At 37.9% G+C, this 8,719-nt stretch overlaps 2 protein-coding genes across 2 annotated transcripts; both read right to left on the reverse strand.

Annotated features, from left to right (window-relative positions):
* Window positions 1-243: 243 nt before the first annotated feature.
* On the reverse strand, window positions 244-2,893 carry LOC130747628 (eukaryotic translation initiation factor 4B3). Its single transcript, XM_057600606.1, has 2 exons — window positions 1,567-2,893; window positions 244-630 (listed from the first exon to the last, which is right to left on the reverse strand). The coding sequence occupies exons 1-2, from the start codon at window positions 2,790-2,792 to the stop codon at window positions 591-593; spliced, it is 1,266 nt and encodes a 421-aa protein (XP_057456589.1). The 5' UTR covers window positions 2,793-2,893; the 3' UTR covers window positions 244-590.
* Window positions 2,894-4,899: 2,006 nt separating this feature from the next.
* On the reverse strand, window positions 4,900-8,085 carry LOC130747629 (probable magnesium transporter NIPA6). Its single transcript, XM_057600607.1, has 9 exons — window positions 7,764-8,085; window positions 7,606-7,662; window positions 7,429-7,519; window positions 7,080-7,240; window positions 6,858-6,985; window positions 6,603-6,740; window positions 5,916-6,008; window positions 5,681-5,798; window positions 4,900-5,553 (listed from the first exon to the last, which is right to left on the reverse strand). The coding sequence occupies exons 1-9, from the start codon at window positions 7,885-7,887 to the stop codon at window positions 5,447-5,449; spliced, it is 1,017 nt and encodes a 338-aa protein (XP_057456590.1). The 5' UTR covers window positions 7,888-8,085; the 3' UTR covers window positions 4,900-5,446.
* Between the last annotated feature and the right edge of the window lie 634 nt (window positions 8,086-8,719).

Below are 8,719 nucleotides of genomic sequence, written 5' to 3' on the forward strand. Positions count from 1 at the left end.
TAGTATGCCCTCAAAGTGTTAGGCTTAGGACTTTGACTTAGTGAAATTACAAATTAGAAAGTTACTTTGCAAATAGACTATACGAGCTATTATGTTCACAACACTTTACTATGTTACAAGGTAACCAGCCAAGCATCCGTTGCACAATGTTATCTTATGGAAAAATAAAACCCATGTTCTCTTTAGAGAAAAACATGGCAAGAATCTGAATATTTGGAGCTCACAATCCAATAGGCATACAAATATTAAACATAAATATCATTGAACATAGAAGGGGAACGAGGAAAACATAAGACACCAAAATCGGCAGTTCACCGCCTAAGCGTATACAGAATATGAAAGGTGAAAATCAAAACCAAACTTCGGCGACATTCAGCTACAAACATAGCCATAAAAACTAAGACTGCCTAAGCTACCAGCATCCCTATCAAAAATGTCTTCAACAGTTTCCGTATAGTGTTTCACAATAAAACATATCATAATTGAAGACAAAACTTCAATGGAAACAAAAAAATTAAGTTTTTGATGTTCAATTTTCTTTTCCAACTCTCGCTAATCAGTCTGCAGAGATAAAAGTAATTGAGAGCTCTTCAGTTTTCTTCAACGTGTTCTTCCTCCACTTTCTCAGCACTGCATTAACAGGGTAAGAAGCTCAGCAGCGTTATTAGTATGTCAAATAGGCAAAATAATTCAAGGAAACAAGCTCCAGCGCTTGCATATAAGATTTTGTTGCATGCTCTAAACACGGTGTAGGATTATGCTAATTCCATTCCAACATTGACATTTCAAACTGGGCTAATTGATGATGGAGTCAATCACTCACATGATATCATATGTTGATATTTTTTTATTTCCTAATTAAAAAATGAGGCTTAGTATGTAAGTGAGTGATGAGTGCATCATTAATCAAGGCCAAAATGTAAAAACATGAATAGAATGAACAATAATCTCTTATACATAATGCACCCGGAAGCATATAACAATCTCTACTTGCATAGAGCTAGGATCTTCAACCAATGTATATTATCAGGCTGGCTGAATGATCCAAAACATCATAAAATGCATGTCCTCAAGAGAAACAGCACCGTTATATACACTTAAACCAAAAAATCAACATAAAGACAGGATGCAAGATCAAATGCAGTGTGAACCTAAGCTAAGAAACTGTTAAAATCTCAACAAACACTGATAAATTTATTCAAATAAGCATATCTTATTTGCGTTTCATAGAGTAGCATATGCACAAATGAACTTATGAGCACAGAATTTATTGACAGGCAAGCCAAAAGTGAAGCAACAGGTTGGATGGAACATTGCTGAGCACACATCACAACATGCAAATTAACAGCCCCAAGCCATTTGTTCACTAAGTTTCCAGCTTTTGGTATCAGCTAGAAGGTGAGTGTTGAGTCAGCACTATCAAAAGAAGCTCATTGTAGTCAGAAACACCCCATCTTCAAATTAGCATAAAAGATGCATGAAGCAAGTAACAAAGCTTAATAGCTAATATCATTAACAAATAATAAAGGTAACCACAACCATGATGGTTTGAAATTCTTAACAAACCTTTTTGGACGAACATCATCAATCAGAGCCTTCCTCCAACTCCTCTCAGTCTTCTCTTCTGGCAATCTAGCACCTCCATTGCTAGATCCAAAACCCTTTTTCACAGGCAAATCCACTGTCTCCTTAATCTTCACGCTCTCGAGCTGCTCATCAATCTTCTTCCAATCTTGCCCTTTCTCAGCCAAAACCTGCTCCCTCGGCCTCGCCTCTCCAAAGGGGTTCACACCTTTAGGCTTCCCCACTTTCCCAGGACCAGTTTCCTCGGTCTCATTACTCGCCGACAGTGACCGAGGTTGCAGCACAAGCCTCGGCCTTGCACCAACAACACCAGCACTCTCAGTTCTGTCACTTCCAACGCTGAATTCCCCTTTCTTCTTGTTCCAATTATCCGAATCCGCACCACCGCTGGTACCAAACCCCACCTTCCTCTCCCCCTCAAACCCACCGCCGCCACCACCAACACCAACATTCTCAGTTCTCTCACTCCCAACGCTGAATTCACCTTTCTTCTTGTTCCAATTATCCGAATCTGCACCACCACTGGTACCAAACCCTACCTTCCTCTCCCTCTCAAACCCTCCCCCACCACCGGAGCTAAACCTCCGCCCCTCCGACGGGGCAAAGCTCTTACTCGAAACCCATCTATCCGATTCATCAGCACGCGACTGCGAATCGAAAAACCCGCCTCTCTCCTTCTCCCTATCCCTCCTCTCAAACCCATTCCCAGTCGATTTCTTCCCAGCAGCCCAGTTATCAACTTCATCAGCACGCGACGGCTCAATCTCGCGATTCGAATCCCTAAACGAACCACCGTTCCTCCGGCTCTCATCAGAAACCCTAGACGAACCCCATCTCGAACTGGAATCCTCGCCGCCGGAATTCCGGTTGGATCGGTCACCACCATACGACCTGAACCCACCTCCGAGGTGGGTCCGGTCGAGCTCCTCAGCGGTTCGCTCGCGCGGACCGGTTGGCAGCTCAACGGGATCTTCGTGGCGGGTGAAGAGGGAGTCAGGCTTGGCAGCGAACTCAGCCAAGGAAAGAGTCTGGGCCTTCTTCTTCTTGGGCTTGGTGGCAGCGGCGACGGCGAGGGGAGGGAAGTCGGCAACGGCGGTGTCGTTTGTGGTGGTTTTGATGTCGTTTTGTTGAAGGAGTTCCTCTTCGTGTTGCTCGGAATCAAGTGCCCATGCTCCGGGCTTGGACCACGCAGACACAGTAGCCGCCATTCTCTTCTTCTTCTTCGCAACCCTGTTTCTTTCGATTGCGTTTTTTGGCAGCAAAACACAGAGGTTCGGCGCTAACGGTGGATAGATGTTATATACGACATCGGATGCTGGAGGTTTGGACTATGATGTTTTGATGAACGGTCTGGATTAGTTCCTTCTTTCATCTAAATTAGTACTAGTAAGATTTTTTGTTTGAAGAAATGGAAACTGAAATTTGAAGAAAAAAGAAAATAGGGTTTTAGGATTTGATAAAAAATCAATACAAACTAGGAAAAAAATAAGATAACGATTAAAAGTTTATTTGATTTGAGTAAAAGAGGATAAGATTATTTGGCTAAGCTTGGAGCGTCTAGCCGTCTACTACGAGCATGTTTGTATTTCAGTTGCGCTCACTCAACCGCCAACTCTACTCCATTCCCACTTTCACGTTCAATGCCTTGGAAAGCCGCACTTCAATGCTGTTGAACGCCAGCTTGGTGAGAAACTCAAACATGCACTACGACCGCTAGTAGTTTTTGGGTGGTGTTCAAACAAGTTGACACTATAGGATGAGAATTTGAATTTATTTTAAAATTAGTAGAATTACAAGAAAAAGTTGAAAAATATTTTGAATTTGATATTTAAAAATAAAGGATTAGAAATTAATATTTGAAAGTATTTCAATTTAGATAATCTTTTTTTTTTTTAAAGTTCAATTTAGATAATCACAATGTAGGAGAATATCATTCTCATTCTTATGCTTAAGGCTCACCACACACACACAATAAGAGAATAAAGAAAATATAAAAGTGTATGTTATTTGACAGTATAGAAAATCATAGCCAAAACTCCAAAATGAGTGGGTGGAGGAGGGAAAGAGGAGGTGTCTTTTTTGGTACAGAAAAGAGAGAGGACTGAGGAGGTATCTGAGGATGGATTTGGATCATGTGCAGTTTAACTTTTAACTTCAACAGATCTTAGCCACAGAATATTACATGTTTTATAATCAAATTAACAATATAAATGTAATGGTTTATTTTCTCACAATTGGATTAAACTGCAGCGCCGCAGCGGGAATGCAGTTTGAGAATTTTGGATACTCTCGTTGTACTAAGCACCCAGTACTCTTACTACAAAATTAGAGTTAACTCTCAATTTTGAAAAGTTTTTTTTTTTTGAGTTCGAACCCTTCTCATTGTCATTACAATGCATATCCCACAAATTCACCACCTAAGCTATCTATAACTCATGAACTAACCTTAATCATAATTGGAGAATTTTTTTCAATACTTTCATAATGTATACTTGGTAAGTTATTCCTATTTTTAAAAATTCAACTGAAAAATGAGTAAAACTGTCAAATAAATTGTGATAGGTGATATTCTGTAACGCTAAAAACTGGTTCTACCATTAGAGCTAGAAATTGGTCAAGCTGGGCATGAATCCAACCTACTTTTCAAACTTAACTTATGTGTAACTTACTTACATAATATTGACATTTTTCCAAACGCCTGGTTAATTTGTCCCTGTTAAGTCGATGTCGATCTTAATCTGTATAGGACTTTAATTTCAAGATCACAAGAGAGGAATAGGTATTGTAATGACCAAAGCATATTTATCCATATTGGGTTTATTTACGCCTTAATTTTTCTTTCCACTTTATCTAATGCTCAAACGTCGTTGAGTACCTGACTAAAATTTTAGGAACAGAAAGGTATGGACGCAAGTGATAGAGATGAATGTCTGATTGGTTTCCCAATACGCAAAAGAAGACATAAGATTTTGTGACGTGACTTCAACGCAAATTAGCTTTGAATTCAATGAAAAGTCAAATACACTATAGTTCATCAGAAAAGGCATATATACCTATGATCATTATCAGTGCATGAGAGTGTTTGCTTTGAATCGAAGCAACAATTTAAAGACTTATCTATAAATCACATTCAGTAAGATAGAACAACAAAGATTCAAAGATGCCATACAAAAGCACCTTAGACTCGCCAACAACATATGCTTTGGTGCGAACAAACTGAACTGTGCACACATAGTGTTGTCAACTATCATTTCCATTTGGATCTTTATTAGCTAATGCTCGAATCTTAACAAAGAAATCATGATAAAAAGTAGATAACAAAACCACATCCATCAAATTAGGCAAGCATTTGTTGCAGAAGATGAGAAGAAAAATATTTCCAATAATTTTAGCAGAAGCCGACAAAATACAATCAACATCATTTACCAAATTCGCAAAAAGAAACTATACAAATCTAATTTAGATGAGAAAATACTTACCAGACAATATAGACAATTACTCACTTTCTGCAGAAATTGAAAAAGTAAAATCACATTGACCCCCATGGACAGTAGAACAGGCCATGAGATCGCTCCAAAAATCTCAATGGTTGCAATGAGACACAGCAATCCTATTTCAGTTTCAAACGATCCAGCACTTGAACCACGTTTAGCGTATCACACGAGTTTTCAGATGGCTCCATCGAACAGCCACATGTGCAACACGGCCTGTGGAGAAATGGTCAGAAACTATAGCACCATGGGATGCTTGAATTTAAGCTCTCCAGGATCTAAGACATGCAATCCAAACAGCAAATGCACCAGATCATGGACCCAGGGCAGGCTCAATTCATAGTATTGTTGATAGAACATGCTCTCTTACATCAACCTCGAAAAGAAACACGTTCATAATCCGAATCACGTATAAAGATCATGTGTTCATCCTCAATGCACTTCGTTGAATCCTCACCAATATACCATGTCAAGTTCCCTGCATCAAATAAATAAGATATCATACCATCACTTCATCAGATTTAATTGTCACTGCAGGTTGTGAGACAGTCTAAAATGCATTAGCATAGAAGGCATCTGATTGGAAGTAACATTTTACTCTGTACCTTGCATATTACGTTCTTCCTTTTCTCTAGTCCCATGCAGTATGATTGTTCCTGAAAGAACAGTGATGAATCCACATATTTCAGAGGCTATGCTGCTGGCATCCTGACCTGACCAATCCTGCATGGGAAATCAATAAAAGCAAATAGCCAAGCTTGTCATATCCTAGTTTCCAATAAAATGAAAAGTTTGATACATCACTGAATGAATCCAAAAAATACGAATCTATAACCATACCTTGAACATTATTACACTGGCAATAATAGTGAGAGTTGTGAACATTACATAATATACAGGAGAAACAATTGCTGCATTAAATGTATCCAGAGCCTGATACATGGTAAAAAAAAAAAAAAAATTAGTTCAAGAGTTGTCAATAGAATAAGGGAGTCAAAGATATACCATAGAGCAATGACAAGAAAATTAATGTCAGTGGGAACTCAAAGACAAAGATCAGTTGGGAAAACATTATTACAACTAATTCTGTTCATTAGTTTGCAACTTCGTATCAAAGGGTGAAACTTTGGATCAAGTATAACGTATTTAGATGGAAACACTCAATACTAAATATGATTGAACCAAACAAAGCGTTGTTCACAAGATAGCCTTTTACAGTTCTATGTTTTTTGGATCATGTTTAAATTGGATCAGTCCTGTAAATAGATAGCATTTTAAATAGCTCTGCTCTTTTGCTCTTTTTATTAAAAGGAACACCAATTACTGCGTTTTGATCAGTTTTCCTCTTATTAAATAAAAAGAAAAGACGCTTTGCCTTATGGAACCATACTAGAAATAAGAAATCATAGATCATCCATCAAGTCCAAGGCTAAACTGGAAATTGTTTTGCCTTCAGCACATTAATAAACAACAGCTTATAATTTCAGTCATAAGTTGCACCAGCTGAATTCATAACTCTGCACTCACCTTGTTAAGGTAATTCAATTGTGTAAGGACACATATTGTGGCCACGGAAACAAAAAACCAAGTCTGAGGATAAGCTGCTTGACTTATCCCATCAAGTGTAAGCTTTATTGCAATTCCAATGGCCTTTATGCTCACAACCTGAATAATGTAAAAAAAAATCAATGATGAACAGACTAAGTACACAGTTCATTTCATTACAATATTAATATGAAACCTTGAAACTGCCATCTACATGATTGGTACAAACTTCATTACCGTGAGTGAGCCCATTAATGAGCAAATTCCCAAGTAGACGAGCATATTAGTCTGTCCGTAACGAGGTTCAAAGTGTAAAATCAAGGCCAAAACTGCTGAAACTGTTGCTACTGCATAAACCACGAATGCTGTTGCAAAGAAAGGATCAAGAACAACAATTACCAGACTGGATACGAATTAATTAAATTCAAGAGTAACATAAAACAGGAAATAGAATTCAACCTGGTTCAGTGGCCAGATTCCATACTTCTAGGACAGAGTTTGGAGTATGCTCTTGCGGCGCATGGATGACAATAACAATCGATCCCACAATGCAAGATACACACCCCACCACCCCCATCTGCTGAAGCCGTTCCTTCAACAAGAAGTGAGCCAAAACAGCACTGGCAACACATGCCGGACACATTAGTTCCTATCTAAAAGCAACCTTCTACATTCAATTCATGTTTAGTTCCACCGGAAAATGCTTTAAAATCACTTCTAGTTAAAAGTTACAAGTCTTAGCTTCTGACTAAACATGTCCGTATTCTGTGCAAATTGCGAAACCAAATATATACTAAATCAATATTACCTGACAATAATACTAAGTGCACCAAGGGGAGTAACCAGAACTGCTGGAGCATAGATATAAGCAACAAAATTTGCAATCTCCCCAATAATCACTGAAAACAGTGTAAGAAACCAAACAGTTCAAGATCCATGTGAGTTTCATTTCAAAATCAAACCAAAGCAGCTTTGTAAAACTTACTTGTTACCATGCCAGCCCACCAAAGTGGTTCAAGTAGATAAGTGTAACCACCAACTCCTGCAAAATTTCAAAGAAACAAAGAACTCAAATCACAAGCAATAATTACAAATCCGATCTAGAATTGATGATTGTTGATTGAATTGATGAAAATGGAGGACCTGCACGGGTTCCATGGGAAGCAGCACGCTTAAGACCCTTCTTCTTCAAGATGAAGCTTGCGCCGATGAATGCACTTGAACCCACCGCCAGTACCAACCCCTTGCTGTTCTCCGAAACCCCCATGGATGACTACGACGTCGTTGCTGCGGTTGGATTTCCCGCCAAAACAACAGATTGCAACTTGTTCTTCGGAAGAGAAATTCAAGTGATTGAATCTGATAGATGAAGAGAGAAAGAGAAGAGTAGTCGCTATTAGCAGCAGCAAAAGCAAAAGCACTTTTATAATTCACTTTTTTGCTTCTTGTGAATGTGATTATTGACAAAATGAAATAAATAGTAGGAAGTACTTGCCATGTCAGAAGTTTCCGCCGTTATACAGCGGGGATGTAGTTGTCTCTGGCGACAAATCCGCTTTCAGATCTGCTTGTTAAATGCTGGTAATCCATGTCATACAATTCACTGTTTTTTTTAAGGTGAATGTTTTTTTTTTAAACTACAAATATCCTCTATTGAGATAATTTATTTCACTCAAGAGCAAGTAAAAATTGAAAGTATTGAGATAATTTATTTGACTCAAGTGCAAGTAAAAATTAAAATTCTTTCGCATGAGAATGCAGCTTCTTTAAAATTCAAACAGTTACCTTTAATTACTGTGAGCAGATATTCATTAGGTAACTAATATATGCATGTTTGTGTATACATGTAGAAAATAATTGTATTGGAAAAAATGAAATTGAGGAGGTGTGAACTATAACTAATTTTATTTTCACACACTTGATGTATAGGTATACTAGCAAGAGGAAAAAGAGAAAGAAATGTATAACATAATATATGATGAGATAAAAAAAACAAAAGTGAAATCAAAATGAAAAAAGAGAAGTTAAAAAAAAAAGACAAAAGAGAAAATAAATCTCTAATTATATATCGAAATACTAACGGGTGATTAGTTCAAGTG

The sequence above is a fragment of the Lotus japonicus genome, chromosome 3 (genome assembly GCF_012489685.1).
Source record: "Lotus japonicus ecotype B-129 chromosome 3, LjGifu_v1.2".
NCBI lineage: Eukaryota > Viridiplantae > Streptophyta > Magnoliopsida > Fabales > Fabaceae > Lotus > Lotus japonicus.